The sequence below is a fragment of the Balaenoptera borealis genome (assembly GCF_965194805.1).
Source record: "Balaenoptera borealis genome assembly, chromosome: 4".
NCBI lineage: Eukaryota > Metazoa > Chordata > Mammalia > Artiodactyla > Balaenopteridae > Balaenoptera > Balaenoptera borealis.
The window spans coordinates 3636378-3654525 of NC_138861.1; the positions used below are offsets into that span (position 1 = coordinate 3636378).

At 40.9% G+C, this 18148-nt stretch overlaps 1 protein-coding gene across 10 annotated transcripts in view; it reads right to left on the minus strand.

Annotated features, from left to right (window-relative positions):
- The window catches only part of SPMIP2 (sperm microtubule inner protein 2), a 163630-nt gene that overhangs the window by 135352 nt on the left and 10130 nt on the right, over window positions 1-18148 (minus strand). For 2 of the 10 annotated variants that reach the window (XM_082391366.1, XM_082391365.1), the window contains exon 1: window positions 13135-15439. The exons of the other annotated variants lie outside the window; for them this stretch is intronic. In XM_082391366.1, coding sequence (XP_082247492.1) covers window positions 13135-13139 — 5 coding nt within the window. In that variant the 5' untranslated portion in view covers window positions 13140-15439. Of the gene's footprint in view, window positions 1-13134; window positions 15440-18148 lie in introns of those variants that run through there. 10 annotated transcript variants of the gene reach the window in all.

Consider the following 18148-nt stretch of genomic DNA (forward strand, 5'->3'; position numbering starts at 1 on the left):
TTTCAACACCATCACCAGTTTACAGATACCTAACATTAAAACTTGGGAATCATTGCCCAAGGGGAAACCTCAATTCTCATATCCAATCTGTCCCTGCAGCATATTACATTTATTCAAAATATTAAATTATTCTTATGATAACATCACTTAATTCAGGTATTTTTGTCTCTCTGTTCCTGAAGAAGTCAACAGCCCCCTCACTGACCTCTCTAATCCCAGTCTCCGCCTCTTCTGACCCAGTCTCCGCCTCTTCTGACCCAGTCTCCGCCTCTTCTGACCCAGTCTCCGCCTCTTCTGACCCAGTCTCCGCCTCTTCTGATCTAGTCTCCGCCTCTTCTGACCCAGTCTCCACCTCTTCTGACCCAGTCTCTGCCTCTTCTGATCTAGTCTCCACCTCTTCTGACCCAGTCTCCACCTCTTCTGACCCAGTCTCCGCCTCTTCTGATCCAGTCTGAAGGTGACTGCCAGGTTAAGAACACTCTCTTCTTGGTAATTGCCTCCTTTGCCTTTTCACCCTTCATAAGCCAAAGTCCAGCTTTATCACATTGGCACTGAAACGCCCCTGTATACTGGACCTGTAGTTTGAACTCACTTTATCAATCTCATAACTCCCCCTGGCGACTTCCCACATCTTATTCTGGACCATTCTGGTTTTCCTTCTTTACCTATATTTTTGTTTCACGTCTTGTGTCTCATTTCCTGAGAACCTTGTTTGGCATTATACCAAGACTGAGATGTTTGGAACTGTATGAGCCCTTGTAAGTAATATATTTATATTGTAAGAGGGGCTTTATAGGGATTCAGTGTGTGTGTGTGTTCCACATCTTTTCCTACATAGAAAGCCTGAGTAGGAACGATGGCTCTAACGGAGGACTTCAGAAAAATGGGCAGACTAAGGGAAGGGGATTTCTGGGAAAGAGGAAGGGAGCCTTGTGGTCCAGCAAAGCACATCACTAGGGGCTGAGACGGCTGTCCTGGGTTTCATGTCTGTTTCCCAACTTGTTTAAAGTTCCTTGACGACTAAACACAAAAGCAACATCCTCCATCCCTTTTGCATCTTCTTCCCCCTTCTCTATATCCAGTCCTGGTTGGATAAATGCTGGGTGAATTAGGAAACGGGCAGCGTTTCTGAGAATTTGTACCACAACTCAGTACTCTACCGCTCGAACTGCAGTGGGAGCCACCTGTGCAGGGCTACTGATGCACCACCTCTGAGCAGACCTTTCTCTTCCTTGGTTCCCTCCCACATTGGTCCCTCCCGGAGTGCACTTCCTTCCACTAAAAATTAAATCCTGGCTCTGGCCCTTTTCTCTTTCTCTTCAGATGCTTTTGAAATTAAGCAACAACAGAGGTCTTTAGGAAACGTGGATTTGTGTTTTTAACTTAACTTCTACCAAACCTTGATATACCATGCTGCATTTCATATCAGCATTTTTCATCCTCTTTAGGAGCTCGTTTGCGTCACTGTGAACATGATATGTATATTACTTTCTTCAGTTGTTTTTTATTCCCTACGAGGCAAACACCCAAAATGCTTAATACAAAGTGGAACATTCTTGAGTAACGATTTCAATTTTGTCTCCATCTTGTTATTTTCTGACGTTACCAAGAGTGGTTTCCACCCGTCTCTCGTCTCTCTCAATCTACTGGAAGCCTTGGGAAGCACGATAGCAGAGACTGGGTGTTTAAAGCCACAGGGAACAAAGCATGTCATATTTTAAGCTCCATTACTCTAAAGAGAGGCAGTGGCTGCAGCCTCTTGCAAAACTCCAGCAAAGAGGTGGTACTTTTTTTCGGTAACAACAATTAATCATGACAGAAGGACTCAGATGGGGGAAAAGGACAGATGGTTCTTGTTACAACCTGCCTCAAACCTGAATTACCATGCCCAACCATAAACAGAACATTTGTACCAAAACTGTGAGAGAGGAAGAAAATCAGAGGTAAAAATCTACAGTGTGTTGCGCTATCGAACGGTTTAAAACCACAATGTAATGATGACTACACTTATAATACAGTGAATATAGAGGAGTCAGGAAAACTTTGGGCATAATGAACATCAATAGTCATCAAGTATTTAACTGATTCTAAAATAATATAGACACTGGCAAATGATAAAATGTAAATATGTCTTAAGTTATTTTTTTGAGATTCACTCTAATAGCCCCATCATATTGTCTGGTACAGTCTTGACAATTCCACCCTAAACTTATGTTTAAAAAAGCTTTAATAGTTCACTAAGCTTTGATCTATATGGAATAAACTTCTCTGAATGGGGATTAAGTTTTAATGCCTGGACATTATTAATATCAACCAAATGATAGATGTGTGAGCATTTTGCTAACTTTGTAGACATTTCTTAGCTTCTTCATACGTAAGTCTGGTTAGATTGTCCTCAGTATGGCTGTATGTAATGTAGTACAGTGCATAGGGAAGGATGCGCCATCATTTAAACGTGTCCACACCCATGTCATCAGGGTTTCCAGTATCCTGAGAGATAAGGGCGATCCTGCTGTGTGTCAGAGAGTCCACGTTTATGTGGCCATGGCTCCTTTTTATGGATGTTTCAGAAGGGAGAGTTGCCAAGTGAGGACTCATCTCTGAACCACCCTGAATGATGAGCCACAACCATTCACCGTGGACCGAGGCCAGGCCTCCGTGGTCAGCACTGGTCATGAGTACGCCTGGCAGGAAAGAACCACCAGAACAGACTTCATCTGTTGCCCTGTGGATCGGTTCCAGGGAACGTTTTTGTCTCTGGATGAACAAAGCATGGCCTGATAGGCTGAGAATGTAATAATTGGTATAATTAGCCAATAATTTTGCAGGGAAAAAGCTATTAGTGACTACTAGCTAACTCATTTGCATGCTAATGTTTTGAGGGGAAAAAAAGAAAAGCTTTTGAGGCTTCCTTTTTTTTTGTTTAGCGTTATGTCCGAGTTATTTCTGACTTCGGTTGTTGTTGGAATACTGTAAAGGAGGTAATTGTGCTAGGCTGTGTCATCAGAGAATCTTGTGAGGTGGCTGGTAGGACCTTTCTGTGGTTTCTGGCACCTCAGTTCAAGTGGTCCAGGGTGACCTTCCCCTTGAGGCTCTGCGGAGGACAGAGGGCGGGGCGGAGGGGTAGCCTGGGATTTATAGATGCTATTATGTGCCCACCCCTCACGAGCAACAAGCAACGCAGCTATTTCCATAAACTCAACCAAACATAGGGCAGCAATGACACGCTTATTGTAAAAGAAAATGAAGCAAGTCCCTGGTGTGGGCCTTTCCCAAGCCCTGAAAACAAACTTTGAACATCCCTAAAATGTCAGTCACTACCCCTTCCTGTTAACATTGGCTGCCTGAGAATTCTTTCTTCTTTTGTCATCATGAGGGAAAGAATTCTTTTTTTTTTTAAATGTGGTCACACCACGTGGCATGCAGGAGCTTAGTTCCCCGACCAGGGATCAAACCCGGGCCCCTGTAGTGAAAGCATCAAGTCCTAACCACTGGACCGACAGGCAATTCCCAAGACTTCTTCTTCTTTGTTGGCCCAGTAGGAGAGGAGACTGGAGGAAACTACTTTGGGGGGGTTATGGGGTTGGCAGCTTGGGAGATATTCCAGCATCCTCGTAGCAGGTTGGAATGTTGCTATTTAGCCCTCAGCAACAGCAGGGAAGTAGTGTTCTTTGGTGCAGCTACATGGGGGTTAGTGGTTTCACAAGGCCTGCTAGAGACCTAACCACCATATTTAAAGGTGGTTCCCTAGGAATATTTTCTTGTAAATTCCAAGTGAATTCACAAGTATCCATTTCAAGAGTAAAAACAGCAGATGGTAGACTGAGGACAACTTGGATTTGGATGTCTCCCTTGCCCATCCTCTCCTTGGGGAATATTTTCCCAATGTTCCCCAACCCTCCTTTGTAGTTATTTCTTGATCTTGTCTTTTCTGTTATGGTGTTTTAATGATGCTCATTGTTAATCTTATAAACTCCGTGTCCCAAGTTCTCCAGAGAACCACTTCATCAGTAATGATATAAATGCTCTAAAACTACACTTAGGATTTTAGTGGAAAGTGGTCCTTTGATAATTGCAATGAAAAACGGTGAGTTGTGTTGGCTTACTACTTCTAAATGGAGGAAAATAAACTGTTATTAATAGCTACACACCATTTCCTATCTTTTCAAGGGCTTTGTTAGTTAGCCTCACAAGGGTGCTGCCAGGGAAATACTATTAACACAGAGCAAAGGGGGCGGCGGGTGGGACGCGCTTGTGATGGAGCGAATGCCCCTTTTGTCTCTTGTGCTGCCTCTGTACTTTTCTGGAAGCCACACAATGTCACACCTGCAGAGGGACGGTACTATGTTTAGGAAAAATAAATTTTCTTCTATTATTCTACTTAACATTCGTTCAGGCTCTCTCAACCAAAAAATTAAATATGTGAAGTTCCACAGTGAGCATTAAAACCAAAACATCACTATTAGTCATTGATACCTAACCACGCTTGCTAATTTAAAAATGAGAAGAAAGGAAAGCTCTCCCCTCTTTGCACACCCCATTGCCATACCCTGTCTCCCAATCCAATCATTTTCCCCTCTGGGAAATAATCTGGACTAAGAACTTGTCCAAAACACGTCCTAGGGCATATTGAATTTCAATAGAGGCTTTTCTGATGATGAAAAGTTCCATCGATTTTGACACATATATGGATGGATCGGGACTTTTCTAGGGCATTTCTTGCCAGCATCACTGAATTCTTCAAAACAACTGGATTCAAATATTAGAAACATATCAGTTTGCCAAGCTTTGCCATTGTTTTAATCAGTACTTTAAAAAAAAATTGCATGTAATAGGAACTCCAACTAGTTCAAGCAAAATGAAAATACAATATGTTAGTTCACGGAACGATGAAGGCAATTGTAGAGAGCGCTGCAGGGACCAGGGGCTCAGGCTTTGGAAGTGGACACAGTGACCCCAGGAGCCTCTGTGGAGAGTCATCTGTCTCTCATCCCTAGTTGTCTTTGCCGCGCCCCATCCTACAGCAGGCTCTACCTGAGGCTAGCGAAGATGGCCACAGAGAGCCCCGAGGTTACAGTCATCAGTTCTTGGTTCAAGAAGAGGGAAACCATGACCCTTAATGTGGGAAGTTCTGGTTGAAGAATCCCTATGGTCTGGCTTAGGGGCAGGGTATTCATACAGCTGGCACCGTGGTCCTGGGGTGGTGGGTGCAGTGAGATAGTGTGGAAAAGGCATATATTTTATGATGCCAACAGAAAGAGGACGTTGACCTGAAGAAGGAGGATACTCAAGCTGGGAGGCAGGTGACAAGATTAACTGCACAGTCCATTCCGTCATTTCTATTAAGGATCTGCATCAATCGGAGAGTCAGGCGAGTAACACGAGACGCTCATAGCGGGTGATTTGAAGACACCTTAAGAAGGCACTATTTACAGAGGTGTGAGGCAGATGCAGGGAAACACAGCAGCGCAGTTCCTAGGGGCGGTAAGAGCAAAGGCCTCAGCAGTCCTCAGCCTGGTCGACGTGTGGGGCCCCGCGGCCTCGCAAAGTGATTGCACTGGCCAGGGGTGCGGGCGGCAGATACTTCACACTCCTGCTGTCCCCTCCCTCCCACCTCCTGCTGGTACACCCTACTGGCTGAGCCTATTGAGAAGCCAGTGGCCAACCGGTCCACTGACGTTTTCCTTACAGGTCAGCCTACTGCGCAGAGACCAGAGTGGAAAAGGTGATGATCTGGAGGGACCGACAGAAAGTTTTCAACAGCCTTACATACATACACACACACACACACTTTGGTAAAAATTTTTATTTTATATGGGAGTAGAGTTGATTTACAATATTGTGTTAGTTTCAGGTGTACAGCATGGTGATTCACTTATACATATATATGTATCTACTCTTTTTTGGATTCTTTTCCCACGTAGGTTATTACAGAATATTGAGTAGAGTTCCCTGTGCTCTACAGCAGGTCCTTGTTGATTACATACACACACAGTTAATATAATAGAAACAACCATGTGATTGAATATCCAGTAAATATTATTCTACATTACATACTACGTATATTGCCTAGAAGAAATTCAAAGGGACAGTGCGGCACAATGAAAGCTTTTGGAGGCAGGATAACTTGGATGTGAATCCCATGCTCTAATCTCAGTCACTCCCCTGTGCACATGCTTACCATGAGTAGGTCAAAGCAATTATATTTGCAGACTGGATGAATCACAGACCAATATTCTGCAACTTCCACTATATGTAAAACACGAACATTTGAATGAGTAGATCCAATTAAAATAGTGACATCATGACTATCAGCGGAATATAATTTAACTCATTTTTTTTTTAAAGTTCTGAAAGCTCTTTGGTATTTTGTAGTGAGTGCTTTGGGTTTGCAGTTATGAACATTCATGAGCACTGGATAATGTTAAAGATCTGCTTAACTGTTGATAGCAGGAAAAAATCTCTGGTGAGTGGGACTAATTTTTTTTTTCCTGTAGTCAAGGAATTTCTGTCACTAACTAGGCCTTTAAGCCAACAGTTGGCTTCTAGTTTCTTTAATGGCAGCACATGACGATGATGGTGATGTTAACATCTGTGGGACACTATGTACTATGTGCTTCACACATATTAAGTCTAGAACTATGACTTAGGTACTATTGCCCCCATTTTACAGGTGAACAACCTGCAGCTCAGAGAGGATTATTAAAACAAGGTCACACTTCTAATAAGTGTTTAAGCCCATTTTCAAATTCCGGTCTGTCTGCTTCCTAACTTTGTCCTGATGCTTATAGAATATTGACTCCCAATAGATTGCTCTTCTGACCTACTGTTTTAATTCTGGATGAATATGCTTATGTTATTATTATACAGCTTACAGCAAGCTGTAATTGATTTCACAGTTATTTTGGATTATTTTTGTAATTGTTCTTATTTCTATTAGTTGAAATACGCATGTAATGTGTCATTGCTAGAATATTAATGGAACAACCATTATATTAAGAAAAAAGTTCCCTTTAAAATAAACAGTATTGACCTTCCCTGGTGACACAGTGGTTAAGAATCCGCTTGCCAATTCAGGGGACACGGGTTTGAGCCCTGGTCCGGAAAGATCCCACATGTCACGGAGCAACTAAGCTCAGCACCACAACTACTGAGCCTGTGCTCCAGAGCCCGCGAGCCACAACTACTGAAGCCCGCGTGCCTAGAGCCCGTGCTCCGCAACAAGAGAAGCCACAGCAATGAGAAGCACGTGCGCCGCAACGAAGAGTAGCCCCCGCTCGCCGCAACTAGAGAAAGCCCACGCGCAGCAATGAAGACCCAACACAGCCAAATAAATAAATTAAATACATAAATAAATAAATTTTAAAAATAAAAATAAAATAAACATTATTTTCATCCACAAATTGAATACACTTCACTATTTAAAACAAAAAAATTGGGGTGAAATCCAGATGTTCTTTTTTTTTAAAAGATAACATATAAACGATAATAAATAAACAGTTTTCCTTTAATGAGTTTTTCTCTTAGGAGAGTGTTTCTAGGGGGATTCTTCTTTGTTTTTTAACCCGAACTTTGAGGTTTGTAATAGTTTTTATAAATTATTCTCATTACTTAATAAGCTTATATTCTATTTTAAGTGGCTATATTAGGAATGTATAATTGAACTTTTATTTTACAGTTTTAAAATTTATCAAAAAAATAATTTCCTTCATTAAAACTGACCTCATTAAACTCAAAAGACCCAAGTTCACTGCATGACTCATTTAGGACTTTATATTCAACCATGATGTGAAGAGATCTTCAATTACCTAGACAAAACCTCTTAAGTAACAGAGTGGTGGTTATTAACATCTGGGAGAAAGAAAAAAAAAAAAAAACCCAGAGGCTCCAATTTAATGGAACAAAGCACCATCCTCTCAAATGCACGACTGAAACCGAGATATGCAAATGGTCTACTGTGGTGGCAAGCCGGTGGCACTTTCATTTTCTTGTTCATTTTACAGAGGGGATGTGATCTGGAGTCTCAAGTCCACAGGTAAATGACAAGGCGCAAAAGTATGTGAACGAAAGCAGAAGCCTGGTGAGATGGATCTTTCCAAGTTAGATCTAACCTTTGTTTTTAATTTTTGCTTCAAAAAATTAGAGAAAAAAAAAAAAACTAGAATGAACAGCATATGAATCACTTCTGTTAAATGAAGTCTTCAGTGTCTTACGTGTTTTATTTCATGATTCCTGTGCAGGAATCGTGAGGACCAGAGGATGCCCTGAAATCCCAGAACGGTGTCTGGCCTGGAGTGGGTCCCCAGTACATATTCTTTAGACAAATGAACTCCTGAGCAATCAGCCAGTGTCCGGAATAGAAAACGATGATCCTGGACCTACATGAACTTTGTGATTTTCAGGGTGATGGGGCGGGGCGTTCACCCTGGCCCTCCAATAGCCCCGCCCCAAATGCAAATAGTGTCCCAGTGGAGAAACTTTGGGGGATTCAGGGCTCTTCCCCTACTAAATGCCAATACCTGCAGTGAAGGTACTTAAGCTGGTCAGCACTTTATCTTAGGCTGAATGAATTTTCGAGAACCTTTCCAAGCCTGGCAATTTTTAGCAGAGGATGGATGGGGATGAGGTGAAGAAAGCGTGAGGGATCCATGGGTAGGACACCACGGGAGAGGCTGGCAGTAAAAAGACAAACCCTTCACTTTCCCTGCGGGGACAGAGCCGGTCACAACACAACTCAAACAGGACCTTGTTACTAGATCAATATTTCCAATTGATAAACCAATTTGTCATCTAAAAGCCAAATGGATGCATTAAACATTGATTTTTCGTCAAGAAGACTTGGGATTTTTGTGGTTGCCCTTTGGTTGGTAAATTGGTTGGTTTTACCAGCCAGGGCTCTACCGTACATTTAAAGAACAAATTTGGGAATACTGAATTTCATTTTAGGCTCTGCTCTAATTTGATGTTCTATATAAGGAAGTGCCTGAAAATTGCCCCTGTTTCTATTTCTATGTCTCTATCTATCTATCCCTTTTTAAAAATTGGGAGATCATTGTAAATTTAGGTTTGGAGCCTACTTTTTTATTCTCGCTAAATACAATGTGAGCATATACTCATGTTAATAAACAACCTTGAAAATTTGATTTTAATAGCTGCATAGTATTCTATTGTATTGCTTTGGCATAATTTATTTAATAAGCCCTTTATTGCTGAATACTTAGATTGTTATCACTCTTTTTTTTTTTGGCCGTGCTGCACTACTTGTGGCATCTTAGTTCCCAGACCAGGCATTGAACCTGGGCACTCCACCTCCCCTTCCCCCACAGTGAGAGCCCGAGTCCTAACCACTGGACCACCAGGGAATTCCCTGTTATCACTTTTTTATTACTATTGTAAACAGTGCTGCAAATAACTCTTGATTATTTCTTTTTTTTTGAATTTTTGAATTTTATTTTATTTATTGTTTTATACAGCAGGTCCTTATTAGTCATCCATTTTATACACATCAGTGTATACATGTCAATCCCAATCGCCGAATTCATCATGATTACTTCCTAATAATCAATTTGGAAATGAAATGATGAGTCAAGAAGAGCCTGAGATTCTAAGTGTATAGCATGCTAGAATCTTGATTTTCCCATCTCCTCCCGTCCTGTCCCCATTGAGACACGACACAGACAAGTAATGCACCTGGCTTACACGAGCACACTTGAAAAATTGTTCTTCTACTCTAATTGAGGAGAAAAAACCCTAAAGAAAAAAATCGAGTAGAAGGAAGGAGAATGTAAATCTGACAATTCACCTTTCCTCTGTGTGTGTGTGTGTGTGTGTGTGTGTGTGTGTTGTTTTGTATTTGGACCTTATGGGGGGAGGGATGACCAAATACGAGTTCGGAAAAGATGAAGGGTCTCAAGACCGGGAGTGGGAAGTTAAGAACGGTATTTGAAAAAAATAATATATATATATAAAGTATCAGGGAGGGTGTGCATAGGTTTTATGCAAATACTACACCCTTTTATATAAGGAACTTGAGCATCCTCGGATTCTAGTATCTGCAGCAAGACAGGGCAAATTTGGAAGGACGAACTAGATATGCTGTTGGTTGAAAATTTTTACAATTATTTTTAAGCTCTATGTGCTTTCTCCTCTTTGAATTATCTGTGCAATTACTTTCCAATTTATTTTATTTAATAATACATTTATATAATTCATGTATATTAATAAATAAAACAATTAACAGGTTAAAAAAAAAGAATGGTATTTGGTGAAGTGCTGAAATATCATCTTCAAATAAAATACATACAATTTTAGTAAAAAAAATTTCAACTACATTTTCATAAATGAAATTAATCTGCTCGTAAGGAAAACTAGGTTTCAGGAACAATTCTGGCTGTGAATTGGCAGGTAAATAACTGATGCAGTTTCACAGTTGAAGCGCTTACCAGCTATGAAATGAAACTTGTGCATCTCCGTGACCCCACCCGCTTCCCGAAAGCATCATCAGAGCTGAATTTCTTGGCTCCTGGTATTTTAAGTTATATTCATATTTCTATTTAAATGTAGTCTTTTGATGCTTTTTAATCATCTGGGAGATGGATTCAAAATGGTACAATTTTCTCCTTTAAATTGCGTGCTTAACTCCTGTCAATGTTAATACATATTGTGTGTGCACATCAAAGTAAAACTATGAATAGACCATGCCTTGGGAGACGAAATGCTACAGATTTCACAGATACTGTCAGAAATTGCCTTCTTTCTTTCATATTTCATTAATTCAGCGGAGACCCTCATGTATGCTAAGTATAAATGATGGTGTCATTTTTTTGAGGTAAAAATGCGATGTTCCCAGAGAAATCATCTTTTCTGAAGATTCATTAGACTTTGTTTAAAAGCATAGCTTTGAGAAGCAGTCATATTTTGAAAACATGTCAGTTTCCCATACTCATCATTCTTTTCAATTCTGGAAAAACGAATACTAGGACAAGTTGATTTTAATTAATATTCTCATCAATCTCTCCAGAGTGCACTGTAATTTCCATTACTTTTAAAGTGCTTCTGGAACCACAGGGGACAACATTCCCCAGTTTAACTACACAGTTACATACAAGTAAGTGCAGTAAATGTTACTATGGTATTTTGATTTTTTAAAATTTTTTATTTTTTTGGCCACACCATGTGGGATCTTACTTCCCTGACCAGGGATCAAACTTGCACCCCCTGCAGTGGAAGGGCAGAATCTTAACCACTGGACCGCCAGGGAAATCTGGTATTTTGATTTAAGGAACTCGTTGAAGTTACTCAAAGCTGCTTGGTCAAAAAACTAAGGATTAGGTCCTGTCAATATGCTGTGTTTTATGAACTAGCTAGCTATCTACAAATTTAAGAAAACAAGTGAGGATGAATTATCTTTTGGTGTGGAATGAAGAGGTATGCTTAGAGGAGAGGTTCGATTACAAAAGTTTGTGCACTTTTTTTTTTTTTAGAAGGTTATCTCCCTTTTTAATTTATTTTTAATTAATTAATTTATTTTTGGCTGCGTTGGGTCTTCGTTGCTGTGTGCGGGCTTTCTCTAGTTGTGGCGAGCGGGGGCTACTCTTTGTTGCGGTGCATGGGCTTCTCAATGTGGTGGCTTCTCCCGTCGCAGAGCATGGGCTCTAGGAGCACAGGCTCAGTAGTTGCGGCACGCGAGCTCAGTAGTTGTGGCTTGCGGGCTCTAGAGCACAGGCTCAGTAGTTGTGGCACACGGGCTTAGTTGCTCCGCGGCATGTGGGATCTTCCCGGACCAGGGCTCGAACCCGTGTCCCCTGCACTGGCAGGCAGATTCTTAACCACTGCATCACCAGGGAAGCCCTGTGCACTATTTCTATAGGGGGTGGAGCAATCTTATAGTTTGGATATATGCAGGGCAAAGCTATCAAATGGATTTTGTGTTACAAAACTTCCTCATAGAAACCAGAACAATGCTTGACACCTGAGGTTAAACAGGGTTGAACTCACCCTGCATCTACCTTAAGACAACCCACCACTCATCCTGTTGTATAAGAAATTATATTTAGTTTTTTTAAAAGCATATATTTGAACTTAGACACTTTTTTGGCTGATATCACCTTCCCATTGTGGTCACCACACATCATTGTTCCTGGTTAGGTCAGGTGCCCCCAGATCATGCTGGGCTGTCTTTTCACAGACCCCGGTCACAGACCCTTAGAAATCCTAAACACCAGGAATGGATAAACAAGATGTGGTATATATACACAATGGAATATTACTCAGCCATAAAAAAGAATGAAATAATGTCATTTGCAGCAACATGGATGGACCTAGAGATTATCATAGTAAATGAAGTAAGCCAGACAGAGAAAGACAAATATCATATGATATCACTTACATGCAGAATCTAAAAAGATGACACAAATGAACTTATTTACAAAACAGAAATAGACTCACAGACATAGAAAACAAACTTATGATTACCAAAGGGGAAAGGTCGGGGGGAGGGATAAATTAGGAGTTTGGGATTAACAGATACACACTACTATATATAAAATAGATAATCTTGTACAGCACAGGGGACTATATTCAATATCTTGTAATAACCCATAAGGGAAAAATCTGAAAAAGAATAGATATATGCACATGTATAACTGAATCACTTTGCTGTGCACTTGAAACTAACACAATGTTGTAAATCAACTATACCCCAATAGCAAATAAAAATTAAATTAAAAAAAAAAGGAATCCTAAACACTGAAAAAAACCCAGTGCCTCATCCCCATATGCGATTCTAAACAACAGTAACAATAAAAAAAAAAAACACTAATTTATAGGATAGAGTCCAACAAATTCTGATTTTCCTTCTGACACTTCTTCCTTTTTTCTTTCTCCTCTCCTGTCTCCCTCCCTCCCTTCCTTTATTTTCCACTTTCTTTCTCTTGAATTCTTCCAAAATATATTTTTTAAAATGTCCCTGCTATGCTGGTGCCCTAAATATGTACTTGTTTAGTCTGTCTATTCCATTACTCAACACTCCCTACTAATGGACACACCTCTAAATGTCCTCAGTTTGCTGGAGCCCCTACAAACCATCTCTAGTGTAAATACCAGTAACACGTCTAAACGTCTCTGCTCACTCACATCATGAAGATGAGTCCACTGCTGCTCCTTTAGTCTCCCTTCAAAAGGAAAAGAAACCAAATGAAATGCATGGCCCTGGTTGGAATCATTGGCAACAATAAAAAGGTATTTTAGGGGCAATCGAAAGACTTTGAATATAGACCAAATTTTAGATATAATCAAATTAAATTTCTTAGGAATTATACTGGTATTGTGATTGCATAGGAAATGTGCTCATCAATAGGAAGTGTATGCTGAAATATTTAGGGGTTTACTGTCATGATGTTTGTAACTTGCAAATTGTTCAGCAAAAAAAAAAAATGTGTGTGTTATGTGTGTGTATATATATATATATATAGAGAGAGAGAGAGAGAGAGAGAGAGAGAGAGAGATAGAGAGAGAGAGAGAGAGAGGAAGAGAAAGACAAAGACAGATATATATAGAGAAAATTCAAAATGTGACAAAAATGTGGTAAAATATGTACTGTTTTTTCAACTTTTCCGTACGGGAGAAACCACATAATCACTAAAACTAGAATGCCAAGAATCAAAAGAAACACAGTTGATATTATATGGAGCTAGTATTTGGGGTTTTTCCATAGTCTGTAAGATAGCTGGAGGACTATTGCTTTGATTCATTAGATTCATCAAAGAAATCTAAGCTTTAAAGATCATTTCAGTCATCTTAAGTCATTTAGAGAAACGGATTTAGGCACACACACACACATAAAGACCTGAGTTCAGTCAGCCCTGGAAGTCACTGGCCAAATGCCCATTGCTTTCTGAGGAAGTCCAGCCCTTTAAAAGCCAGCTAACTGGTTTCTTTTGATGAATTTCTTCTACAACATCAGATTTCTAGGAGCTCAGAAACTGCTAGGAATCAATAAAGCAATATTTCTTATTCTCTCCCAATCAATAAAATATAGTTTCTTCCTTTATTCATCCAATTATTAAAAATTTAGTGATGGCCTGCTCTGAGCCAGCGCCAGTGTTGTGCTCAGAACACACACAAAATACATGGACTGTGTCCTCAAGGAGTTCAGGGTCACCTGGAGAGGCAGTCGTATAACACATGATTATAGAATAATGTAAGAAGTATCGTAAGTATGGTACATGCAAGCTGCTTTGGGAGCACAAAGTGAGAAGTCCTACACTACCTGCTGTGTGTGGGGAGGAGCGGTGAGGAATCAGGGGATAATGATACAATAATCAACAATGATGGTAACAGCAACAAGAACAATAATAGTGGTCCTAGACCAGGAGAGTCCTAACTATAACAGCTATACTTAAGCAGGGGTAAAGGAGGGTGGGCTTGGCAGAAGTCAAACAAATTACCAGTAGGAAAGGTGCCTGGACATAGCAATACAAATCTCGGAGAAAATACTTTAACAGATCTGCCCGGCTGAAACATTTTGCCAGTGGCCATAAACTCCCTTCCCAGGTGCTTCGCCCCTGTTATCTAGCTAATATTGTCTCCATTTAAATAGGCCCTGAAGCTCATGGGAGGCATGTGAGTTGCCTCTGGGCAAGCAGCTGGTATGTAGCGAGACAGAATCTAGGTTAGGACGCATGCGTCTTGGACACTTGTTCCATCTTGCTACGTAACATCACCTGCCCGCAGACCTGTGCTTAGGAAGGACTTGAAGAGGAGTTAAGAATTTTGCGGGTGAACCTTGAAGGGAAGAGACTTCTGGGCAAGAGGTGAATACACAAGGCATTGAGGAATTAAGAGAGTTTGGCAAATCCTTGTAGACCCTATTGTTAGGAACGATTGGAATAGAAGTTATGTGGGTGGAAAGTGGTGGAGCAGAAAACTTGACAGGTCTCTGGAGTAAGAAACAAGGGGCTTATATCTTATGGAGTAAGTGTTAGAAAGCCACTGAAGGAAGGGCTTTCAGCTTTGGGATTATACGATCGATTTGCCTTCTTCAAAGATCCTTCTGTGCGAAGGCCCAGGCAGTTTCTAACAGGAGGGGAGCCAGCCAGGGGGAAGGGCCAGGCACTGGCCAGGTACCCACCGAAAGATGGGGCCTGCACTTTGGAGGCAGCTGCAGGGTAAAGAGGTCCTACCCTTGCCTGCCTGCTCTATACAACTTATGGTCCTTCTTTCAACATGACTAATTGTAATATCTTTTCATCATTCTCATAAATAGCATCATGGCAACATGTTCTTTTAAAAAATGTTGAACAGGTATCACTTTTGCAAATGGTGCTAGGGAAGCAATAGTTTCCTCTGCTAATTGCGTGGGAATACTCTGAAATTCCCATGCTGCTCCTTCAGAGGCATTGTGTGTGTGCGTGTGTGTGTGTGTGTGTGTGTGTGTGTGTGTGTGTGTGTGTGTGTGTGTGTATGCATGCGCGTGGGGGGAGGGATCGGAGACAGGAGATAAGGTTCAGGGGAAAGAGTGCCCAGACTAGGTCAATGGCAGTAGGGGGGATTGCATTGCGATTCAACATAATTTAATGAGTGATTCAACAATATATATATATATATTTTTTGGCCGCACCATGTGGCTTGTGGGATCTTAGTTCCCCGGCCAGGGATAGAACCCACTGCTTAGCGGTGAAAGCATGGAGTCCTAACCACTGGACTGCCAGGGAATTCCCTGATTCAACATAATTTTAAGGATTGAACTCACGGACTGAAAGTGAGAAAGTGAATCAAAGATGACGCCTGGTTTTGCCTGAGCAACTAGGTGTATGGTTATGTCATTCTCCAAGATATGGATACACCTGGAGAGAGATTTCAGAGGAAAGATATTGAGTTCGAATTTGAATGTGTTGGTTTTGCATATGGATGCTCAGTTTGTTGAAAAGGCCCCTTTCTCCATGGAATTACCTTTGCCCCTTTGCCAAAAATCAGTTAATTATATTTTTGCAGGTCTATTTCTGGTTTTTCTATTGTGTTCCATCGGTCTATGTGTCTATCCTTTGCCTTGATGAATGTTGCTTTATAGTAAGTCTTAAAATTGGGTAATGTGAGTCCTTCAACTTTGGTCTTTTTTTTATCAGAAGTGTTTTGTTTTTCCATATGAATTTTGGAATCAGATTGTCAATAACTCCAAAAAGCTTGCTGAGATTTTGACTGGCATTGCACGGATTCAATAAAATAAGTGGGGAAACACTGACATCTTAATATTGAGTCTTCTGATTTATGAATATGGTATTCCTCTCTATTTTACTTAGACATTTTCGATTTCTTCTATCAGAGTTTTTGCAGTTTTCTGCATACAGCTCTGGTATGTAGCCCTAAGTACTTCATTTGTTTTTATTGGCCATGCCTATTTTGAGGTATCTGTGTACATCTTTATGCAGATGTCCTGTGGGCAAGCCTGGAGGTCTGAGGCATTGTCTGGGTTGGAATTCAGGTTTGGTATCATCACATTTGTCATGAATGTCACATTTCCCAGGGACAGAAGAAAATAGGGCTGAGGATTAAAAGCCATCTTAATTACCATCAAATGGTTAATTCTGGTTCTTGTTCTAAGTTTAAGAAGTAAATCAAGGAAGATCTGAGAACCCCACAATGAGGGCTGAACATGTGTGCTTCGGCACCAGAGAGCATGTGTTTAGCTCCTGGCTCTGGGGCCTCAAGTCTCAGCTCCTACTAATTGTAAAGCATGTATGGTAACAGTGCCCACCTCACTGGGTCATTGGAAAATTGATTACGACGGTGCATCTGGAGGACACAGAACAGTGCTTGGCATGGCGAGCACTCAATACCTGTCAGCCACTGTTATTAGTTACATAAGTGAATTGCCAGGAGCCCATCTGGGGAAATGCCTTGGAAAAAACTTAATGGTCTTTAAGAGTCCTGGCATTGTTAGGTAATGACTATTGATCTTCACAAGAAAAGATGGGATTCACTGCTTGTGTTAATTTTTCTTGCACAATATACGCCCAGGACTCAGTACCCCCCTCCTGACGGTGAACTGCACATGAGAAAGAATATATAGCATCTGAAATTTCCTGCTGGAAGCTCTTTGTTTAGAAACCAGGGCTGCTAGTGCCTTTTGATTTGTGTTTCCAACATTTCCCAAATTAAGTACGAGAGTTGTGACTGGATATTGCCATGGACTCACAATTTCTTTCTGAAAGAAAACAAGGAAAGTGGTCAGAACTCATATCCTGCTTCCTATCCCTCCCTACCACCAGTGGTTGCCTAGCCTTGTTCACAGAGGTTACTGACCTGGTTTAGTCAGTCTCCAGATTTGCATGAGTTGGCCCAACCTTGGACCCAGAGTCCTTCAAAAGAATCCCACTTCTGGGCAAGGACAGAAATCGTGTAGTGACAACTGGATGGTCTGGACATTGTTTGGCACTTTGTTTGACCAGGGGTAGGGGTGGGGAGAAAGAATTGAAACCCTTTCAGAAAGTCTTTATTTTCTCCAATTCCCATTTCATTGTGTTTAAAAGAAAGGTCAAAGGAATATCTTGGCCAGCAAAAGGAAGGCACTCTAATATTGACAGGTCCCAGGAAAGAGACGCACAGCTAAATTTGCATCTGACATAGTAGCATAGACTGCAGATGCTTTAATCACACAAAGAGCTAAACAGGTGCTCTGCTGAGATCTCTTGTAGTATTATTGTCGGGAGAAAAGCAATTGGCCTAGGACCCAGGGCCAGTGCTGCTGCTACTATTTGTTCTAAAAATTCTGCAGTGCTTTTGTGTTCACAAATTGCCATAGATCTTGATGGAAGTTGTCTTAAACTGCAGAAAGCATGTCTTGAATGTGTGTGTGTGTGTTTAAAATCACCATAAAGATAAATGGGTGGAAGAAATGCTTCAAGTTAAGTTTGCACAGATTCTACTCGGTTACCAGCTTGTAACCCTGCCACTAACCTTGGGCCGAGACCATGGAGAACTCTTGGAGCATCATTCTTTAGCCCATGATGGGCCAGGTAAGGCACAGATTGATTTGATCTGAAAATTTGTTAAAAATATGCAAATTGCAACTGTCACAAACATACCACTTGGGAATGTAAATTGGTGGAGCCACTATGGAAAACAGTATGGAGGTTCCCTAAAAAACTAA